At 43.7% G+C, this 24,323-nt stretch overlaps 1 protein-coding gene across 1 annotated transcript in view; it reads right to left on the bottom strand.

The window, feature by feature from the left end:
* The window catches only part of LOC131675361 (uncharacterized), a 116,735-nt gene that overhangs the window by 73,667 nt on the left and 18,745 nt on the right, over window positions 1-24,323 (bottom strand). The window contains exon 2 of the mRNA XM_058954319.1: window positions 7,988-8,193. Coding sequence (XP_058810302.1) covers window positions 7,988-8,193 — 206 coding nt within the window. The remainder of the gene's footprint in view (window positions 1-7,987; window positions 8,194-24,323) is intronic.

The following is a 24,323-nucleotide window of genomic DNA, read 5'->3' as shown; positions in this document are numbered from 1 at the left end:
CGTAATAGCTCGAAAAGCTCGAACGGATCAGCCGAACCGAGCCTCTGCAAAAGCTTACTATTACTATTTTGATGAATTGCATTAAATAATAATGAATATTGTTTTTTATTAGGCCTACGAGGACGAAGAAGAAGAGGAATTAAAAAAATGTCGAAGATACCGACCTGGAAAAGTCCTCATTTCGGACAACTTTCCTGATGTCTGGATCAAATCTTCAGACCTTACTCTAATGTGCAGATGGAAGAAGCTGAGAGAAATGGCACGCAGACTTCTACAAATCCTGGTTGGCCGTAATAATCTGAAAGACATGTGCGCTAGGGGGAATGGCAACAGAGAAGGAATCCCAGAGGATATAGTCAGATGTGTCGAGTGTAAGCTTAAAATTAAATACTGTGCATTTCTTTAAACAAACGTATTATAATATTAATATATTTATTTTTTTTATTGTTTCCAGACTACGTGAATAAAAAGTGCCCAGACGGACTCAGTCCGTGAGATTTTAGAACAACAGTGAATAACATGATTGAATCTCTGCGCTATTCCAAACTGTGAAGATTATAATCACTCTTTTTAGCTGTATTCTACGCCTATTACGACTTACCGTGTATTCTTATCTTATATCACATATTATTCGATAAATAAAGTTTATTAACGTTCATTTAATTGAAGTTGTTTTATTTGTTTATGAGAATTATATTTCAATAGTATGCGACAGTCAGAGCACCACCATATAAAAAAAGTTTGCGATATCGAGCTTCGTCGAATTGATTAAATCAGTTTGCAGTTGTACATGAGATAGGAAACATAATCAATATTTTTTTTCCAATACATTGGCTTAGTATTGCTCCAATAAAAATTTTGTAACATTTGGGTATACCATGGTAATAGCCCTGGGGAAAAATAATAACTATTGGAAAAATACTAAGGATAGTTTCGGAAATAATTTAATAACTAAGAAATAATTTAATAACTAATAAAAATGTATTGGTGAAACTCTTGAGAAAATATTTTAGTGACCATTGGAAACATTTTGAGGATAGCCCTTGAAAAAAAAGTGTAATTATTGGTAATACCTTGGTGATAGCCCTGAAAAAATATTTTTAATAACCATTGGAAAAATATTGGGGATGGCCCTGGAAAAAAAAATTTAGTAACCATTAACAATGTATTACTCATCGACCTCGAGCGCGCAATTGTTAAAGGTCTCCCAATGGCAATAGTCAATATATATCTGATATATTGGCAGAACTTTTTTCCAATATATGCGAGATGCAGTGCCATTAGTTTCTATTTTTACGCGGGTGGATAGCTAAATTAAAAAAAAGACATTCTAACGCCACCTACGATATTTTACTGTTTAGTTCGGGTACACTTTTCGATAAATCGATTAATTAACTAGAGATTGTTTAAACATCACACTTTCTGACAAATTTTCTATACTATAGTATATGATGCAAATATATTGATCAGTGTCGCAAGCATCTTCCCTACTACCACTTTTTGCTGTTGCTCATATTGTCTGTTGTCAATTGCCTCAATAAAAATTAAGCGAATATTAACTATGAGTGTCAGTGATTGTAACTTGGTTCAGCTGATGTAAATATTTTTTATTTAACGTAGCTCTATTTATGCTTTATCAGTACTAATCAGCGACGGAGCTTCATGTGCTTTGTTCTTTGAGAACAAAGCACATGAAACTTTTTTCAGTGGTGCTTGTATCAATCAGTAGGACTAGGAATTGAACCCGGGCCTACCGGGTGCGAGTCCGTCACCCTGCCAACCGAGCCATTGCAGGCCTCAATGATGTAAATATTTGTAAATGCTATGACTATATTTCATGAACACTTAAATATATATTAAATTCTTGAAACTTTATATTTTTTACATCGGTACTTATAATTTTTTTATTTTGAAAAATTTTATGGTGCAGAACAAAGCTCTGGAAATATCTATTATTTCTAATTATTTTTTAAAAACGCATAATCAATATGAAGCTGTTTTGAATATAGTCTCGTATGTAAATACTCTTCCGGAATTCATGCCGCAGGTTACTACCATGATCCTTGATACGTCTTATACTCAATATTCCTTTAATGTACTAGTGATGTTTAGCGCGCTTTGCGCGATCATTTTTTTTTTGTCTTTCATCGTCATTTTAATCTACGAATATAGATAAAAGCTTTTATTGTCAAAATGGAAAAATTCAAAAAATTAATATACAGTAAATATTCCTTTGATTTTATATGAGATATAGCTAACCAAATTATTTATTAGTTAATAAATATGGAGTTTCATACATACTCGTGATTAAAAAATATTATTAATAAAGTTTTAAGTTTTTATTATCGGATGTAATGTGTTGAAAAATTAACGTTCAAAAGTTTGAAAAACAAGTTAAAAAGTGTAATACAACAAGTTCTAAAACCATTATAATTTTTTATGGTATAAATAACATATACGTTAGTAGCCGTTCATGATTGTAATAAGTGGATTTTCAACTATTTTTTCACTCTTTCACGTACGTCAATATCATTGCACAATTTTCATCGTGATAATCTATCGATTTGTATCTTTTATTGTCTTTGATTATCCGTAGCTAAACTTTTGTATAAAGTAAAATTTAATTAATCTCTCTATTGAATTATCCATCAGTTTTTCTTTCGAGATAAGTATGATTAAATCAATCAATTTATATTAAATCCATGCCAACTATACCGATGAATTTTTCAAATATTTAATCATCTACTAAAATCTGTAGTAACTTTACATGACCGTATATAACATATAAATACTATTTCATAACAACTGGTAACGTAACTATCTTTCAGCCAATCAGATCAGGAATAAACTGGTTTCATTTTGTCAGGTTCTCTTTTTTAAAAGAGGAATATCTAAGAGATCAATAACATATAAGCTTTCCTGTATCAATCGACTTATTTGTTTCGTTCTTAAATATTAGTTTTACTCTCTTTTGATATTAAACTGAATAATATTTGTATCCAAATATGAGAGGAAATGTCTCTTAAGAAATAATAACCCTGAGCCCTATTAAAATAATCTGCACACTAATAGTTACGGAGTGATTCATTTTTCAATTGGCATGATTTAGTATTGAAATTATTTTGAAAGTGTATCTAAATTGTTTTATAAACGCCCTGTATGCGATGAGCTCGGTTATAAATTTTGAATATTTATGTTTGCGAATAAATATCTTTGTACGCTAATTGAAAGCCTCCCTCTCATTTACACACCGTTCAAAAAAAGTAAAATTGACATCGAAGTAATTAGCTTAGAAATTGTTTTGAAATCGATTGTTTTTATTGCAAGCATTAAGACAATCCTGGGCAAGTTGGATACTCCAAACAATACGGACAAAGCCTATTATTTTGGTATTTGTTATTATTAAATGAATATTACTACAATGTATAAGTATATTCTTTATATTATAATGATAAGAATTTTATCACGGATGTAGTGCTCGTGGCTATAACATCGACTCTAAACGATTTTTGTTTACTTTGGATGTCCGGCTTACGATTTTATGCATGAAGGTATATTATTTCTTCGGTTTAGTAGACACTTTAAAAATAATATAGGATCATATTAATTACTTTAACACTCGGTTATTTCAAATTGTGATTATTTCTTTTTTTACATTATTTATAATATAAAAAGGGATTTTATTGTGTCGGACAAGACAAGCTGCACAGATGTATTGGTATTATACCCACTTCACATTCCATATGTAATAATATAATGTTTTCTGTCATTTAGTTCTTTTTTTTCAATTCTTCCGTAAGGTGTACCCGTGTTGCCCCGGATTCCTCCATTGTATGAAATTATAATTTTAATTAATTTAAACTACAAAGTACTGATTTTAAACATTAACGGTCGAGCGTTATAACAAGTTTGAAATTTATGTTTCATAGCCACAATCGAAATTATAATTTTTTTCCACTAATTAATTGCAATAAAAAAGCGATTTGAAAGTAATCCCTATAGGCACCTGCAACCTATCGGAATGCCAATTTGACCTATTTTGAAAGGCGAAGGGTGGGTAGAAATAATTTGATTCTCCTGGGCCATTGCAAGAACAGCTCGATTTCCAACTGATCCAAATGATGATAAGGTTTGCACGAGAGAGGGAGAGAGAGAAAGAGAGAGATGTGCTTGCTTCACGTCGTAGGCCAATTTTGCTTTTGTCGGCAGCTACTCCGAGCGTCTAACAGCTGCGCATACGAGTAGAGCGAGGCACCCACCTTCCGGAACTGAAACGAAATATCGATGTAATGGCGTACTTTCCAACGAGCTCACTGCTCGATCTAGCATTAGACTAGGCGACGGCGCAAGCTTTGAAGGAAGGTCGTACGCGCATTTCCGCGAACATGAAGATCGCGATAAAGAGAATGCCGAACGGAATGTCGGAAGGAAGGAGCGACAGAGAAAAGTTTACATCTTACTATTGCACTAGGTGCACTAAAGCCCGCTATACCGAAGGTTTTATTTTATTCACTTGTTGTCATTACTTTTCTTCGTTTTTTTCTCTTTCTGCTCTTCCGACGATAGAGATTGCCGTGGCTACCTGTTACGGTGTCACTCACGGAGACACTGGAACAAGTAGCACTGCGGAGAAAATAAAGGATATGGAAGTGTACAGCGAAAACAAATGGCACGCGCCAGCGGCTGGGATAAGTCGGCTCGGACGTGATTCCTTTGGATGCTGAACCAGTGCCAGCATTCTAGGGGTTGCCAGTTATACGTATCTTTTGCCAGAATCATTAAATAAAACCGCTAGCTGTAAAAATTAGTCAGTGGTCGACTGAAAAGTATTTCTGGAGGACTGCGGTGCATTTCTGATCTAGAATGTATTGCTAGGCCACAGTACGCGCAGATACAGGCAGCAGCAGCGTACAGTATAAGCGAAGCACGGTTGAGTACCTCGCATATTCGGGGCCAGCGTGGAACAGACGCGGTCTGGAATAATAGAACTGCGGTGTTTAGATCCCAATGTACACGCACGCATGCTACCAACTTTTGACTCTGACTCGCGAAAACAAATAGCAAATTAAGATAATGTATATATCTTATAATTTAACTCGATTTTTCTCTCTCCAATCAAATGTAACCTCAAAACTCGACATTCCATACGCGCATCTCAATAATTTTCAAAAACATCTGTGGCAAAAGAAAAATAAAAAAATAGGCGTGTTTTCCAGTTATTAAACCAGACCAAATATCAAGACAAAACACTGGAGGCGGCAAGTAGGACATGACCGAATGTCAAGTTAATGGAGTTGCTTACGCAACTGTATTTTATACATGGAGCCTTAAACAATTTTATACCTCTTCTTCCTTAAATAAGCAGCTGCGATTTTATAAGTGACTTCGTCATTAATTGGTTTATATTTAAATATGACTAATTGAATCTCGTAAAATCTGGCTTTGTATTTAAGCTTTCCGGACAAGTCAAATAAAAAGAAAGACATGACATGATTCGAACTAGTAGGTAAGCAAGTAGAATGAGAGTAGCAAATGAAAAAGAGCGGAGAATAAGTAAGTTGTCGACAGTTGAATGAAATCATGTGTTAAAGCCAAAGGGGTCGAGAAAATCTCATTATAGTAAAGCCGTTTGCCAAATAAACTGGCAAGAGTCGGGAAATTAAGTAAAAGAACGAGGCCGTAAATCAGCCGTATCGATCTTTGTCCCAACGTACTCGTAAGCTTTCGGTGGAGGACAGGCATCACGTTCGCCTCATGTGTCGGTCCTCAGTCATCGATGTGATACAGCAGCTGCACTGCTATGAAAAGTGCAAAAAGTATAATCCCACAGACACAGCAGATAGTCCCCCTCCTTGTAGCTCCAGCACGCTCCCAACCAGTTACTCACATGCGCTCACCCTTATTTCACTCTTTACACATTCTCACCCGCGGCCATTCGTTCCACCTGTTTCTGGTGCTTGCTTAGCAATTACTATTATCTCAACTTATCTTTTTACCCTACCCCTTAGTAAGCACGCTCATACTCCCTCTGCTCACACTACTTATCCACTTTTATAATAAAATAATAATGTCCAGGTTAACATGTATGCGCACATCGAAGGAGGTGCCTAAATGATTTCGACTTTTTTTTCTTATTAAACTTTTCTAGAATATTTAATTTATTATAATGAAGAAATTCCATTGGAACAGCAAGTACTTGTGAATTTTGAGTTGTTGAAAAGTCGTAAGCAACCTGAAGGCATGCTAAAACTTCTGGCAATGAGCTCGTCAACAACCTGACATCAGTTAAAGTCCTGATTTATTTGTAAGTTTTAGCGGCTCTACTCAACAAACTTCTATGACAACGAAATAATTTTCTTTTGTCGAATGTTCTGTTCTCCAGCAGAGAAAAAGGTATTAATAAGTTTCAAACCACACTCAAGGCTGAGAGTTATTACGAAACTCAATATTCTTTGAGCCTCAGTGATGAACGATTTCAATAAATTTCTTTACGCCTACGGGCTAACGATCAAATATTTTCTTACCATCAAGCTTCTCTCTCTCTCTCTCTCTCTCTCTCTCTCTCTCTCTCGCTCCCTTACATATTTCCCCCTTGTTTGGCGTTAAGCTACTTGTATCCGGGCTCAAGAAACCTTGTAACATAAGACTTTTAACAAATGAACTCTACTTGCGGAGCCATCGTTTATAGCTACCTTACTCCTATTGAATATAAGTCGTACTTCCACCGTCATATTAACAAAGTCACTATAGATGTGAAGATGGGGAAAACGGTACTCAATCAAGATAAGTGGTCTCAAATAAAAACCAAGTTCACGTTGATAAACAATTATTACAATAACAGTAAAAAAATTTTAATTAGTTTTTTTTTTATTTGAATAGTGGAATCTACGTGTAGAATAAAATTATTCATAAAGCTTTTTAGCAACAAAAATATCTACAAAACGATTCTAGACACGTCAAAATCAAGTATATATTAATCGAGGTACTACAAAAAGAAACCTTAAAACTTCTTATTTATTTATCCGTGCTGTTTGCATGGTATTAATTAGCAGTATAATAGGAATTGCGCCTTTTAATGCAGAAAAATTATTTTCGAAATTAAAAAAGATATTAATTAGTGTGTCTACATTTATTAAAATCATGTAGTTTCATTTATTAATTTGTGAACGTTGGAAAAGCCGTACAGATGACAGCTGGGATTTAATTTCTTCATAAGATATGTAGTTTATTAAATGTATACTGACATCAGTATGTATATGTATACTGACTGCAATATTCATCTAAACAGCTTAAAAATAGCCATAAAGTTTATGTTGCGAATCACGTTATAAACAGATAAAATATCTTCTGCTGTAAGTTGACTTTGGACTTCTAGTTATGACTATCGTTAAGCTATATTTTTCTCGAAATTTGTAAAATAAAAAATCACCAATTGCCTCATTTCTTCATGTCAATAATTAGACAAATCATTACTCGTTTAATTATTGACATTAAGAAACGAGAAGACTGAGCTAGATATCCAAAGAATTGAGAAAAATTTGAAGTTTGTTAATAAAAACTAACTTTTTGCTACTTTGAAAAGCTTCAACAAATTCACCGACAATCGCGAGACTGTATTTTCGTTCTCTGCTGTCGCTTGCAGTCCAAGCAATGGGAGGAAAGATGCGAGAAAAAGTGGTGTACTTTCAATAGAAATTGAATGAAAAATGTACTTTATCTCGGTGAAAAATGAAACAATTTTCTTAATTTTTTAGGGTAGTATGACGAAATCATTAAGCTTCACGCAGGCAATTTTGTTGAACACCGTTTCTCGATGCCGTAACTTTACATATTGCTAGTTGTGGTTGTCAGGCAGTCTGTAAATCGCAAAACTATAATTTTAGAAAACGTGGTTACGATTCCAGTTTTCAATTTGTAATGCAAGATTTCTAATGATAGTAGGACAATATTGCATCGTATAATGTAACAAAATAGTCAATAAACTTACGTTGACTTTGATACTACGATGATTGAAGCTCTTATGAGGGGGATTATTTTTAGGCGTATAGCTATAAAATTCGCCATCATCCAGATACCATTTGATTGCGTATAACTGATTATTTTGTAAATCATAACTGCAAATAAGTAAAGCCGAGTCTCCAACGCGTACTCTGGCCGGCACTGTCATTTTTAGATCTTGCAAGCTCGTCGTATCTGTAATCATAAGAAATTCGTGCCTTTTAATCGCTCATAAAATCACTTTATCGAATTGAGTAACTACTACGAATTAAAACTATTACCTGAATACTAAAATGATAATAGAGAAGGTAAAGTAATAAGACCATTACAGAAAACCTTCATAATGCGCATATCTGTACGATGATATAATAAACAGCGTAATTATCATCACCGTCGGGCTACTTTGCTATTTCTTAAATTATTGCGCCCTCTATAGGTGCAAACCAAACGAGGCTTGACAGCGACTTGGGCCATACGGAATAAAAATTGTTGGCAGTGCATACAGATGGAAAACGTAATTAAATGGAAAATTACATAAGAAATTTCAAAACAATAAGTAAAATTCATGTACTTAATTCAGTAAAGAAGGCAAGTATCATAAATACATTTTGTTAAGTATGTAATTAATGGTATAATAAAACGTGTGATTTGCTAGATAAGTATAATAAATGAATAAATGTCGCCACTGTAGTAATAAAAATTAGAAGGTTTGATTTCTTCTGAGAACGGGAGCTTTCTTCTACGAGCAATGTATCGCTTAATTAACTACGCTTTATCAAGAAGAACGTTGACGATAGCCGTTCCTTCATTTCCTTCATTCCCGGTGAGTTGTCAACGGCACGACCTTAAATGCGAAGTGCAAGAGGATACGGAGAAAAAGCGGAAAGTTCGTCGGAAATGGGTAAAGAACAAGCGAGTGCCCATCCAGATGGAAACTGCTAAAGTGTGCGCTCGAGGACGGACAACATCGGCGCTGCTAATTATTATGTGACAGATTAATATGGTAAACTAACATAGATTTTCATGTTTATGGTATAAGTGTCCGGCCGTAGTCACGTTGACGAGTGCGGCGAGCAGACATGGGGGGACACGCTCCCTCGTTAATTGTTTACTTCATGTTGACGGATTGTAGTTTCATGCATGTAAATAATATTCATATCAGACCCAGCTTCAACAGATAGTTATTGAGGCAATAGGTGATTTTTACCGAGACAGTCAACATATACTTCGATAGTTTTAAACAATCAATATTCTTGTTTTTCTTCTTAACATACATATCTACGACCAATCTTCCGTTTTACTTGATTACAATACTAATCATTCGAAAGTCGAATAGGACGTTGTGAAGTTGCATATCTAGAAGGCACTAGAAAAGCCGGAAAGAGATTAACGTAAGTTAATCTGGTTGAAGTGAATAAAAGAGGCGAAATGAAAAACGGAGGTTACAAAGTAATGGACGATATGAAATGAGATTTTAATAGGCTATATTTTGAAATAAAGGAGATTATAGTGAAAATCGGCCAACATCTTATTTTTAATGCGCAAATAAAAGTCGATGTATAAGGGAAGTAAGTCATTGGCGGCGAAGAAGGAGGAAAAAAGACAGATTTAGCTAGCAAAAGAGTTACGGGTCACAAAGAAAAACAGTAGAAGGTAAGAAAAGGAGAGAAAGAGAGAGCGAGAGCGAGAAAAGTAACTCCCATGCATATTTATTGCCGCCAATGTGACGTGTAGAGCGGCCTAACGCTGTGTTTTATGGTTTTGGGACTGGTCACCGATTATGCGTGAAATGGGGCAGGAATCTTGGTGTCATTACCTCGAGGATGCTGACCCAGCGCAAATAAAGCACCTCTGCAGAAGAGGCGAAGAACGCTTAGAAATCTAAAATATTATACGCCATAGTTGCGCCCTTTCCCTTCAATTCGCACGATCTTTTTCTCGATCTAGCTCGCTCGTTTCCTACGTACTCTACTCGTACGAGAGGATCATACAAATAAAATCATTGTGACGAGAGGCTAGATTTTCGGAACAATTTTTACGAATGTCACATACAAAATGCAGCCGGCAAACGCGTGGCTTTTCCCGGATCTCTTTTATTTCTGAATTTACAAGAATCGACAGTGAACAGTTAATGAAAGTCGCCTCACCTCGCACATGTCATCGTTTATACGCCAAAATAACAGCGTTTCATTAATTGAATGACATTCAACTAGTGAGAGGATAGGCATTCTTAATGATTCAATATCAAACCTGCAATTTGAACAGTTATCCGAACATCGATGAGTACGATGGATCGATGACGGCACGTCGCTTGCTATTTTAATTATGAATATTATGTTTGCTGATTAAACTGTCAGTATATTGTCGAAGGAATTGCACAATTCCGTCCTTCTCTTGAAATGATGGCTACGTCGGCATACGACGTCGTGTTATTGCCTTGCGTGCGTTTATCGTTCAGGGAGGAGGGGGGGAGGGGTGTTGATTTTGTTGACGACATTGAAAGCTCGAGCAACCAGGGAGCACGCCAAATGCCAAGCTGATTAGCGCGCCATGGCACGGCCAGAGAGAGAGAGAGAGAGAGAGAGAGAGAGAGAGAGAGAGCGCGCGCGAGGGGGTTGGCTTAAGGTGTTGATTTTCGCGGCTGCGGCTAGGCCGTCAGGCGACCCGCACGGACAGGAGTTTCGGCTGAGCGGCAAGGAGCGAGTGCCGGATGCACTTTGGTTACGACATGCCTCCCTGTGTCCACTTCAAAACTATGTTTGGCCTGCGGCTTGGCCCTTTGGCCAACAGTTCCAGCGCCTTGGACTGCACTCCGAAGCAGTCTTTGCCCGGCATTCGTTGACGAGTGCAAACGTTCAATATCAATCCATTAGCCGGCTGTTTGGTCACTGGAATACGAAGGCGCAGACGATAAATCGAGCAGCGGTTTCTTTCAACAAGCTCGACATGTATGTGACATAGGCGCGTGCTACGGAATCATGCGTGATTTACCGATGCGCAGGCAAAAACTTAAACTCGCGGGCACTGAATATTTCAAAGCGGCGCGTGTGCGCAGCTAGTCGGACATTAGCGTGAGCGCGCGAACAGCCGATGTCGTAGTGTAAGAGAAGAACAAGAGGAAGAATACACGGAAAACAAAAAGAAAAAGGGCAACGGAGATGAGGAGGAGAGGAGGAGCGAGCGGTCGCATTGTTCGCAATGCTGCGTGGCGAGCGAAGCGAGTGTGCGGGACAGGGGGGGGGGGGGGGGGGGAGGGGGCATAATGCCAGGCGCTGAATGCCGCAGCACGAGTGACCAATTAAGAAGAGAGTACACTGCATCGCGAAAATAGCCTGAAACACTCTGTCGCTCGAGCCGCCTGCAGCCTGCAGTATCCCGCTCTAATTTTTGCCTCCCACCGCTTTTTCCATTGGGACACGCCTCCCGCGCAGAGCTTGCATTACGAAACGTTAATGCAACATGGAATTCCACTTGGAATTTTCTCTCCCGCTTTCTCGCTCTCGCCACTTGTGTCCCCGTAAGCAGGACGTGCTGCAGCTTAATTGCCGGACCACACAAATATACGCGTGTCCGCTCTCCGCACTATCAGCCCCAGTGCAAGCTCTGATGCGCACTCGCTGCCTGATAAAACTGATAAAATTGAGTTCCCGGCAAAGTAAAAATAGAGCAGGACAATTTGCAGCCTCGCCACTTCCAAATACCGCAGAGCAAATGGCATTTAGGCGCTCGCAAGATAAACTTTCTTCCGCGCGCTAATAAAAGTTCCATCTAACTATTTTTCCCAATCCATGTTAATCCAATAGGTAGCTGCAGATGCTTGGCGCGTCTAGGTTGATGCTGCTAGAGAGCTGTGCAGCGATCGGCGACGTCGTGGTCAAACTCAACCGTGCAGCCGAGCAGCCGAGCAGCCGATGGACGGAAAAATGGGAGAACGATCGCGGGGTGCGTCCGCAATGATTTTTGCGACACCGCGGACTCGTGCGGCCGACGTCACTTCGCACGCGGCAGTGTGGCTGATAACAGAGGACGGGCGATTGCAGCCCGCGCGGATACGCTAATTGCGAGTCAGCGCGGTTCGCTGGCTCTGTGCAGTGGCTGTTCCGAGGGGGTCACAGCGCACGGCGGCGGCGGCGGCGGCGGTGGCGGCGGCGGCGGTGGGGCCGGCTCGCAAGTGGACGCGGTACAGCTGCAGAGGACTCGGCCGACAGGACACGCAGCGCTGACTGCGGTCTGCATTATAAATCGCGGGCAAACGTCAAGCTGCCACGCTCAGGCTTTTAATTCTTCCGCCGACGCGGAGCGCAGCAGCAAGGCCTCGAGCGCGTTGCCGCAGCGATCGCGCCCTGTCGCCGGATCGGCCTCGGCTCGCGTGTCCGCGAACGTTATTGGACGCGCCGAATCCAATCCCACTTGCCGTGAGCGTCGATCTTTGAATCAACGACTTTGCAGCTTCGCCGTTCGTTGCAGGACACCCCTGCCAACGGCATGGCTCGCAATTAAGATGGAGCTTTAATAACGAGATCCGTCGACCTGCGGATGTTTTGATTATGCGTAAACATGCTCTAGCATTAATTATTATTTTACGCCGAGCACGCCGGTTGTTAATGTAATCGCATTATAAATTCCGTAAGCACGCCGCTCTCGTGCGCGCAACCGGGCCAAAATTTACTCTATCGCATTTGAATTCACCCTCGCAATGATAAATTACTAAGCGATAAACATGCCAAGGCTTCATTAACACATCCCATCTACTTCAATCAATTTATCAAATACTTCCACGAACGCGCGGCATCGCCTGTTTTCACTTGTTTTCAACTTCATCTGCGCGTGCGTTCATCGATCTTTTTAGCATTTCTGCGACTGCCAATTACGACCACCTACTAAAAACATCGAGTGTAATCAATAATCCACTGAATCTTTTATTGCTCGAGCATTCACAGCTGCAATCAATAATAGACTATCTCTACAATTATCGTAAATAAATAAATAAATAAATAGATAAATAAATAAATAAGTAAATAAATTAATGGATCAATGTTCCACGCTTCAATGCACTCGAGCATTAATCAATTTGCCGCATATCGCTATTCAAGTTATTCATTTTTATTTTTCTTTTTATTTTATCACCACTGAAAATGACTACAAACACACACATGCACACACACAAGATTGATTGAAATGCAGGAACACTTCAATGTCACGTCCAATAAAATGCCAATGAAAGCAAAATAAACAACCCTTGCAGAGACAAAGAAAGCACCTGGCATGATTGCGAAAATTGCAGATGTTATGCGTCGAGAATAATGAAAACATCATTCAAAGGAAGTCTAAAGTACTTTTGTTGTTGGTTTTCGTTTCATGCATTCGATCGTTCGCAATGAACTTTAACAATTCTTTGCAAAAACAATATGGATTTTCAATCTTAATAGATAAATGAAACGCGGTACAGTTTATAAAAGCAACTTCGATCTCACTAAAGTCATTGCATGCAGATTTCAAATAATTCCATTGAGAATATATCTTCGGCCTTTTACTAAGATTTGCATTTTTCCGACTATTCTAAACGTTACATAGGATTATCAAAAATCAATAACCTGGTGTTAATCCATAAGAGCTCTTCTCTTAATCAAAGTCTTTCCCTTAAATTATTTATCGCGTTGCGGTTTTTGTTATTCACAGCGTTTATATGATGTCAGAAATGATCTATAGATGTATGATTATTCATTATTATTATTTATTGTTAATTTTTAATATTTTTATATTGAAATAGCGAGCGCTAAAAGTGTCAATAAGTAATAGATGAAAGTGCCCGACGATATATCGTAATGTAGTAACTTGGCTCATGTATCCGTACTCCATATTGCATCGTGGGCACAAATTGACATTTAGTAAAAAATAATATTGTAACGAAAACCAAATCCATGAAAGTATCGAGCAAAGACGTTGAATTTATAAGCACAGGGTAAGTGGTCAAAAATAATTGCAACAATTGTTTTTTCAAAGTTAAAATTTTATGTAGCCGAAGGCTCAATAGCAAATCAAAGAGCCTATCTATCACTAGATGATTTTTTAAAATTTCCGTCGTAGTGTAATACTGCAGAATGCAGTACGAACGAGCAAATAGTAATGAGCTATAACAGCGATGAAGCTGTTTGCAAGAAGTGAGCACTGATTATAGAAGCAGAATTTCCATTGAGAATAAAAGAAGCTGGCTGAAGAGTAGATAGAAAGAAAATTAAGGAGGAAGCTGGGTTGAGGTTTATGGGGCAGAGGCGCAGGGAGAGGTTGGGGGAGGCGGGGGGGGGGGGTGAAGTGGATTGGGCAACGGTGGTTCAACAATAAACATGACTTAATCAGGTTAAGACGGCGGTAAACGCGGGTGGCTCCGGTCTGAGGCTATAGCTGGCCGGATGCCAGTGGCCAGGCAGCGGCGGAGCCAAGGGCATCTTCGGCTCGGGCTCAAGCAGCCCAAGCATCTCATAAGGAATTACGACGTAACATTTCGATACAAACTTGTCTCGCGGAAAGAGGAGTTGGCGGCGTTGGAGAGGGAGCAGGAGGACAGACGAGTCAGGAGGAGTACTTGAGAGTGCCGAGCGGAGTGGCGTTGCTCGCAGCTGCGCCAGGCTCGATACATCTGTTAATCGACTGCTAAAGGAGGCAAGCCACTTTTGCCAAGGCGCTAGCTGCGTGCCATAGCATTCTCATAGCTTCTAATCGGCTCGCGCCGACTCCTAGTCTAGAAGTCAATAGGGGTTTCGTGACCGAAGGGAGTCACGCACTTCACCCAAGTTCATTTTATGCGTTTTCAGCAGGTTAACACGATTTTCGATAGTGGCTTGCCCAAAAATTAACAGATAATTAGTCTGGTCAACTAATAATAATTCAATTGTTTTAATGGCTATAATAAGTTGGTTAATCATCTGTACGATAATATTCCGAAAAGGGCCGTAGAATCCTCATCTTAGAACAAATTTAGAAACACTCTCGGATCTAAAAAATTTGGAATAAAGCTTAAGATACTCGATCCCGTCGACCGTCTGATTAGCTTACATACCATGCCTCTACCATGTTATTGTTTATCAAGTTCAATATCTTAAGATCTACCCCAGATTTTTCAAAAGAAGTACTACACTCCTTACTAGATAGCGCATGAATTTCGCTGAGGTGATGAATAAGCTTGACTTTAATTTGTTTACTATTAACTAGTCGAGCATTTCTGGATAAGTCGCCATCGAAATTAGTGTTGATTTAACAACGATCACCCGGCGAAATAGCAAGTTTCCTTGGTTTCCGAGAGAAAGCACTCATGAGAAACAGAAGCAACGCAGAGCATCCTCGATTAGACGTCAGTTAATCAAGTGGATCAGGTTCGCCAAGTGATTGGGCGGGAAAGCCAGCTCTTTTCCGGTCGATCATTTTTCATAGCCACTTCTCGGTTTTTCGAGCCGCAGTCGAGCAATTAGACCGAGTAGCAATGGTTGAGCTATCGCGCGCAGTTGGCCGAATTGCCCGCTATAATTGGGAAAAGCTGGCACTCGGCCGGAAGAGCTCGTGCGAGCAAAATTCTATTTTCTATTCGCGAATGCCGCACGAACGCGGCCCGCATGCAGCTAACTTGTCGCGCCTCTCTAACTTACTCCCCGCGCTCTAACGCTTCACCTGGATTAAACCAGAGAAGCTCTTCGGTCGCTGTTGGCATGCAATGCCAGATACTTTCCCGTAATTTGTGAACCAATCTACTTGCTTACACTACAACACTTAAATGCGTCGGCAAGTGAAAAATAATTTTAGACTAATACCAACAAAGAAGCTTTCGAGCTATTTCAGTTTGCTGAAACAATCAGTTAACGGTTATCATAGGCATCGTTCAGATTTTTCAAATTCACACGAACATGTTTAAGCTTTGACTGCTTCTTACGTGGCATTGGATGCTATTGGATTATTTAAGATGTGCTCAAATCGATTGAAAATAGCTGTACAAACTTTTATTCGATCTTTCCACTTTTTCTCTGAACCATTCGTATTCAACCACTTTATCATATTTAATTAATTAATCCCCTGATGCTCTCATTCGACGGACCCATGACAACGTGCGAAAAATGAGAATATTAATTCGTGCATATAATTCTTCGCGAGATGAAATCAAATATTCTATTGCATATAAAAACTCAAAAAATCAAAGTTACATGCAATTAACTACGTAATGTAGCTATGCAATTCAATAGCTTATAAGATGAGTATTTAACTGGATTTACGTAATTATATATCAGGTCAAGCAACTACTTGTAGTTATGACTATACGTTGCCATTGTGTTTGATGACGATGAAAGGTGATTTTTAACGCACACATGCTTATTTGCCTAGTGTTCAAAGTAAAACTATATTTAATTGAAACTAAAACTCCGATTGGTAAAGTAAGGAAAAAAACTTGAAACCTACGAAGGAAAGTTTTCTCGTTAGCCAGGACTCTGCACATTTCCAAACTGGTTATATTCTTCCGAATGGTAGTTATGCTTGAGCAAGAGAGAGGTATACAAATGAAGTTTGAGAAATCAAGTGGGAGCGTAATCATTTGCCCGGAAAAGAGAACTGTTAAAGGACAATGAATGAATCGAATGAATAAAATTGAAAGAATAGAAAGCTTCGGTTGGCTGGCCGGTTTCGTTGGTGATATTATGGATCTGTGATTGTATGGATGACGATGACGATGGTAGTGGTCGTGATGACGAAAAGAAAGCAAATTGATATTGTCGAAAGCGAGGAGACAGTTCGAGAGGCTGCATTAAGAAGGTGGCAAGCTGGCGACTAGTTGTTTACCGAAGAGTTTGCCAAGGTTTACCGATGCAAACCATTCTTGCCACTCGTTGCCTCGGAGAGTCTCAGTCGAAGCAAGCCGCCGGTCCTCGACGCTTACGCTCTCGAGCGGGCTGCGCTTGTCGCCGCACAGGGATGACTCATGCGGCTAATCTGCTTAAGCGTGCTGCCGTCGGGCTCGAAGAGCTTGTTCCCTCTCTTTCTTGGCTGCAGGAGAGTTTTTTCCCCGCGATCGAAGACGCGGTCGTAGCCCGGGCGACAACCATACGCAGCAGCAACGCCCAGCGAGGCCCGAACGGGAAAACCGAGGCGTAAAACTTGACTGAATCTCGTGTTCGCGCAGTATTCTTGCGCGGGTTCGTTAGTCGCAGGCGTAATTAACAGGTGCATGTGTCAGCGCGGTCGGTAACTCGGCGACTGCAAGCCGGCGGCCCGGACATCTCACGGCCGCGCTTCGCGGCGTATAGACCATCAAATTTCCAGCGAATTGAGGCGCGAATCAATCGATCTGCTGTCGGGTATTAAATGCAAACTGCGTTGCTGCCACCGCCGGCGGGCCAAGTTTTGCGTTAATTAAAATCAATTTGTTATTCGGACTGCGAGGCGGCAGCAGCGCCACGCAGCTCGGCGTCGCGTGTGCGCCAGCCGAGAACGCTCTACGCTCCGTGCGATTTGCTGGCGCTGCTGGTTTTTTTGCTCGGATCCCCTCTCCTGTTCGGCGCTGGCACTGCGCTCGGCTGACACGAAATTAAATTTTTCGAGGACTCTTGCCGCGCTCGGGCGGACATGCTGCTAAGTAATTACCGGATTAGCCAGACCGTTTTTCAGCTTTCGTTCGGGACCTCGAGTTTTTAGCTGCATGTTGCCCGGATAATAGCGGCTTGTCCGACTGATAAATTTCAAGCAGCTGCTTTGAAATACCGTTGGCTCGTGGCTTGCTCAATGTCCTTTGTTTGAATTCGCGCGCGACCGAAATACAATATTGTCGCCGCATAGCAGAGCGTACGGAAAGAAGGCGCGATGTGCATCGATTGCCATCGTTGTCCATTCGATTTGCTTGCTTGGCGCTTGGCCGATTCACTTAGCCAGTGTAAATACGTGCAGCCGACAGGCCGCAAACAGTCGAGTACAGCAGCCGCGATCGGCGGGGGCCGTTGCACACCCCCTTACACAGGCACTCTGTCTGTCTCACCACTCTGGCCCGGGAGCGTATACGTCGCATAAACAGCTGTGACAATAGGCACCAACGTAAATGCGCTCCGCAGAGGGAGCGTCATCACTCGATTCAATTTCCCTTCTGCTGGCGTCCACTCGACTGCGCAACTTGATGAACCTGACCGAGCGCGATACATGCCACTTGTTAGGTTGATCGAATTTTGCAAGTCAACTGCCAATGCCGAGCAGCGTGCGACTGGACGACCAGGCGAATAATCAGAGCTGGCGCGTAGGTGACTGGCAGTGCCGGCCACAGACGAGCCAGAGGAGCAAGCCGAGACGCGCGTCAGTCTCAGGTCGGTTGAGGGTCGGCAGAGTGAACGGGGTCGGAAGCCGCTGCTGGCGCCCGGGGTCAGTGGCGTGCTCGACCAGCTGGTTCGACTGCAATCCGCACTCTTATTAGCGAGAGCTGTGCGCGAGACAACTATACGCTCACTGCACTCGCATGGAATTGCACGTAGCGAAGCCGAACGGAGACGATTGCGTTAGGAATAGCCTGCCTGCTGTAGTAGATGTAAGAGCGGTCGCTCGCGCATGCACCGACAAACGGACCTCGGCAGACTTTTACTTGGCACTCAAGGATGCAAGGAGAGAGAACGAGAGAGAGAGAGGGACGCGTTTCTGTGCATAGCCAGCTTAATTAGCCGGGCATCAGTACCTGCCAGCCTATCCCCGAACGCAGCGTGCCCGGATAATTGCTCTCTCACGGATTGCGGCCACTACGACGACTACGACAGCAGGCGTTCCCGGTGCACGCGTAAATTGTTGCCGTCTGTAAGATGCACATTTTGGCCGTATTCGACTGCTGGACCGGTCGCACAGCAGCTTCGGCTCATAGTAACGCCGTAACTTCGGACGACATTGACTTCTAGCGATCGATACAAAAGGAATTCGCCTTTCCTCGTTGGCGTCGTTTTCTCAAAGTCCTGCAGATAGACAGCTCTGGCATGGCTAATAATAGATACAGAGCTGGGAATTGTCGACTAATCTGGGCAAATTGAATGCACATTGCAAGGGCTGACTAAGCTGCAGCCCATCCAAATGCCGTCTATGCGTGACGGGATTTTCTCGTCAGAGGCGGCTCATGTCAAAACGAACTTGTGCGATTACTCTCTCTCTCTCTCTCTCTCTCTTGCTCTCTAATGCACGTCGCCGTGCAGGCGCTCTCGCACAGCAAGCGTAATAAGACAACATCACAGTCGCTCAGCTCATGCTACGGATGAGCCTCTTATAGCTGTGCATAATGAAGCGACGTATGTCGTCCAATGCGACAGAGTTCGCTATATTTAATCAATGGCGTAGCGTGTCTGCGACTTTCTCACGTCACGTACATCCGATAATATAAGTCGATGGCGGTGCGTGTGTTTTGTTGGCAGCGGGAATGCTGATGCTGTATTGCAGAGAGGGAGGAACGCATCGAGTAAAGAGTAAAAGTTGGCAGTCTAGCGAATGACAAGGAGCAGAGTATCAACTGTTTGAGGGGCATCGAGTTATCAGAGGCTAGAGCTAGCTTCTAGTTTAATTAGCTGGCTGGCAGACGCAGACTACTTTTCGAGATAAACTTGCCGACAAGCAGTAGCGGAGGCGCTCGGGAGCGCATCTGCATCTGTAGAACAGCTACTCGGTATCCGCACTGTATCCTAATTTTATGCGTAAATGTGCTCGTAAGATGCTTGCGCTCCGAGTTGGCAAGCGGTCTCGTTGCCGAGACAGCTGCGTAGCAGAAGAACAAACAAACGCCAATCGGCTGGTCGGAAATCGAAGTGCCGGCGCGTTCAACGGCGCGCTCTGCCGTTGACGAGACGCACGAGAAAAAAAGCAGTGCGCGCTTTCGAGGCCGGGAGCGCACGATCGCTTATCATTTGGAAGGCATGACAACGCAATTAAGCCGCGTACGCGCGGGCGGCAGACGGGCACGTGGGAGGTGGCAGAGGCGCGTAGGGCTTTCATAAATTTAATTGCGCATAGCGTCACTCGACTCTTCTCTCTTCTCCGTTTCACGCCCCTTCCGCCGCGGGTACGAGGGACTCGGCAGCCGACGCTCGTTCGCTTAATGCAATCCATCTCCAGAGATAATATTATTGTTTCCGATGCTCAGGCCGGCGCACCGAAGCGCACTGCCACGCTCGCTCTACGCTCGGCCGTAAGCCGCCTCGCGATCGAGCCTGCAATCGAACCTGCGGCCAACTTTCGCTCGTCGGCGCCGAGTCCGCATCGCAGGGGGCCTTCCTTGCAACATTAATCTCTTGCCGAACGATGTCGAATGATGGTACTTGACGTGCTGGCCGCGCATCCCTGTCGCCTATTCCCCGACGAAGCAGCTCCCTCTTGTCACTGGCATAACCAGACTGCACTTTACACCGCGTTATTTCCAATAGCTTCGTTACACAGCGCTACTTGTAAACGCGCGCTAACTTTACTGCCAAAGCCCATTCGGACAGCCATCCGAAACTTACACCCTGCAACATTTATAAATACACGTCAAACTGTTTTCATAAGTGATGATTGCTATCGATTCTCCTAAGAAACGTGAGGGTGCGAAGTAGCCGCCTCTGCCCATTTCTTCTAGCAACTATTGGAAAAAGTTGGAATGGCTGGTAATATACGTGAGAAGTCGATCCCTGATATTGAAGTATGATTTAATTTAAGCTAAAAGCATCGCTCGATTAGCTTATCGTCCTGTAACCGTAAAACAAGCCCCACACCGATTTCTTTTCCGACTACGGATATTAGATCTATTTTATTCAATTCGAGAGCATGAGCTTGTTAGGGACTTTGTTGTTTGCATAAGGATATCGTGGAGGTCGGCCGCACGGCACCCAATGAAAATGAGGTTTAGCGAAGGATGAACAATCACGATAATAAAGGTAGCTCGCACAATGAGCCATAAAAGTCGGCGGCAAGCAGAACGCCGATCAACTGGGTAAAGATATCGAGAGTCGGGAAGCGGCGCTGACAAAGGATCTAATTAAGTGCTCGATGGGACGATTATTAGCCGATCTGCTCTCGGTTGGGTCGGCTTCTTTCCTGAATGAACTTGGAGGAGCTGGCAACTCTCAGTCGCAGAATCCCGTCGCACTCGGATATTCGTGGCTCTTGGTCCTCGACCCCCTCCCTCTGTCTCACTCTCTCTCTCTCTTTCTCTCTCGCTTTCTGTGCATCAAGCATAGCTAGCATATAGCAGAGAAAGAGAGAGAGAGAGAGAGAGAGACTAGTCGCGCCTCTGCTCAGCTTTAGCTCGTCGCAAGCGGAAGTATCGATTACGATGGCGGCGGGCGACGCGGCGCCTCGCGCTCCAGCTCCCTCGCCCTTCGCCGCCCCTCTTCGCCCTCTTCCCGGCTCTCTCGGCTCTCTCCACTCATCTCATCGCACTTTTCAACCGAACAAAAGTCATTTCGCTTCGAGTCGAATCGCGACGTTACGCCAGCGCGACTGCCACTTGCCAACTCTCCCCACCCTACCTCCAATCTATCTCTGTCTACAGCTGTCACCCGCTTGTCCACCCGCCATACTTACGTACGGCCAACTCCAGCAAACCCAACTTGCCTTGCCAACCGATCTTCCCTCGCTCCTCTCTTCCTCCAAATGGTTATGTAAGCACGCTTACTTTTGCTATTTATGAGGAGAGCGAGCGAGGATTTTGAATTTCATGCTGAAGCGTCGGGGATTTGAAGGGTCGGGTCCGACGGATCTGCCACTCTGCCATTGCAGGCTGAGATTCACGCCACTCTGTTTTGTAAACATTGAAAGGCTTGGCTTTTCAACAACGCTTACTAGCAAATTGATTTCCGCGAGCGATTTCCCAGTCGCATATGTCGAAAGAGCGACGTCCTCGACTAGCAGAGTAAATGTGTCTCGATGTTAATGCAATATATCCAGCGTACAAATCCACTGCTAATATTTACGCATAGTTTTAATGCTGCAGGACAGGAGCGCTTGTGTAATAATCGATGTATCTGGCTGTGAACGCTCGTAGCCGGGCTTTCGGCCTGCCTTGGCAATTTAACATTTTCGCTGACAAGAGTCGGCTATTTATGGCTGCGAGCGCGATAAATTGTCGTAAATTGTCGGTACGATCGGGATGCGGTGTAGGTCAAATTGTACGAGATACGGGGACGTGCGCCAAGGAGAAAGCACAAAGAGACAAGGCACAAGGGAGAAGAAGAGAGGCGAGCTGGGGCGCACGTCGGCGACGGCAGAAAATGAATAGAGAAAGGATCGGAGGCGCGAGCGGTAGGCCGAAGGAAGGAGCGAGCGCGGGCCAGCAGCCGGCCGAGCTCGCGCGAAGATTGCTGGAGGAAACGGTGGAAGCGCTTCGTGCTCATCGCGAGACAAGAAAGAAAAGACCTGACTGGCTGATGGCGGAGTCCAGACAATCACAAGTTGTTGACTTGGATTGCCGGGCTTGGCTGCTGAATAATGCAGGGCTGCGGCGAGCTCCGGAATAGGCGGCCGCGCGCTCTAATTAGCATCTTCGCCAGATTGAAAAGAACGCGCTAGAGAAAAAGCCGCCAGCGCCACTGGCTGATCGTAATGCTGCCATTAACGACGCCCCGAGGCCCCGCTCTCGCTCTCCCTGTCCGCCTTTCCGGGCTCGACTGGCCGCCCCGCGCCAGCCGCTCTTTCCCCGACACGTTCGCTTCGGCTGGGGCACTATCAACGGATTATCTCGCCTATTTCGGTACGCGCACTCGTTGGTCAGCCGGCAACTGTCTTCCAAACGCTTCTCCCGCTCTCTTCTCCAACTTCACAGGCGACTTTTCCACTGGACTGGATGTGGACTGGATGGGCCGGCTGAAGCGCGACTGAGTTCTCCCGCGCGTTTCGAACGAATAGCTCAATGATAACGAGCCGGGGAGCTTGCGAGTCGGCGAGGACGTACGTACGAGGGAGCCAGGGAGGGCAGGAGGCGAAAGCAGTTGATAATTCAGCGGGCGTTCCCTAATCGTAATTAGCAGCCGCCAAGCGTGCCAAGTAATGTCATTTGCATTTATTCGGGACTCCGCGTGCGAAAACTATGCCAATTAAGCTAAACTCGAGGATAGCTCGGGGAGAGGTGGCGCAGCAGTGCTAGCTGGCTGCGCCGATGCTGGCAGGGAGCTAGGCGATAAGATAAAAAACGAGCCGAGGCGAGCTAAGGTCGTAACTTTGGGATCAACCATAAATAAGCCTCGGCCGCTTCTCTAAGCGAGCCAAAAGCCAATTAAAAAGTGCGCAATACTCCCAGCTGAACAAATAGAGCATTGCATTAATTGACTAATCCGTGTCGCGTGGAGGTGCGTAAACAATTAGCGTTTGATTGCGCCGGGGGCCAGTGGCCGCGCCGCTTTTCTCTTTCCCCGAACAAGCGTGCCGCCGGACATTCGTTAACTGCGATTTCGCGCTCCGAACTCCGAAGAAATGAAAACTAAGCGCGAAATGATAATTCAGCGGAGCGTCGCAAGCCCGGCAACGCGTTGCGATAGTGGACGTCCCCGCGTCGCTCCGCGACTCCCGCTACAGATCACTCGAAAGCAAGCAGCAACTGGATAACGAGTCATCCCATTACACCGGGCTCCTTTGTGCGCGAAGATAGGCAGGCTGGGCATAATTGGCCGACTTGGTCTTCCGTTGCGCGTGCATGCACGTCTTCGGTTCTTTCCTAATTAGCACTCGACCGGCACAGCGGCAGGCAGGATTATTAAGCCCCGGCAGCTCGGCAAGACCGAGCTAGTCTTTTTACCGACATCGAAACGCACACTGAGAGAATATTCTTTCATGCCCGACTCGACAAAGCTCCTTTATGTAAGCTCATCCTTTGACTGCTCGCGCAAATCCTCAACTCTTTCGACGATCTTGAAAATTGCAAGAGCCAAGCACGGTACCAGCGCCGCCCTAAATCTAGCTGATTATTGGCCGTCGCGCAGCTCGTCCGCGAGAGCCTACGTATTACTACTCGTCGTTTGGATCTGGCCTGAGCTCTGCTCCGATTGTACGGCGCCAAGCACGCAACGCGCTACTCGCCGAAGTGGTCCAGCCAGCGCGAGCGAACGGCAGTTTTCTCGAGATAACCGACTCGGGAAGCAAGTGGCAGCTGCCAGAAAGGTACGTATGCTCCTTTCCTAGACCTCTCGTTCGCTTCTTTCGGCTGGATTCCGCAAGCTTGGCTCGTGCGCGAGCAATGACGCGCCACGGCTACAAGCCTCATGGGGCACAGCGACCGAGCCGCGAGCAGGCGCAATAGTAGCGTCAGTAGCGTCGAGTTGCAGAAAGCCTACGCAAACGATGAGACGGGCAGGGCAACGAGCGGCAGG

The sequence above is a fragment of the Phymastichus coffea genome, unplaced genomic scaffold (assembly GCF_024137745.1).
Source record: "Phymastichus coffea isolate CEN01 unplaced genomic scaffold, Cenicafe_Pcof_1.1 PCOF00020, whole genome shotgun sequence".
Taxonomy (NCBI): Eukaryota; Metazoa; Arthropoda; class Insecta; order Hymenoptera; family Eulophidae; genus Phymastichus; species Phymastichus coffea.
Note: the sequence above shows the minus strand (reverse complement) of the source record. Positions and strands in the feature narration are given on the sequence as shown.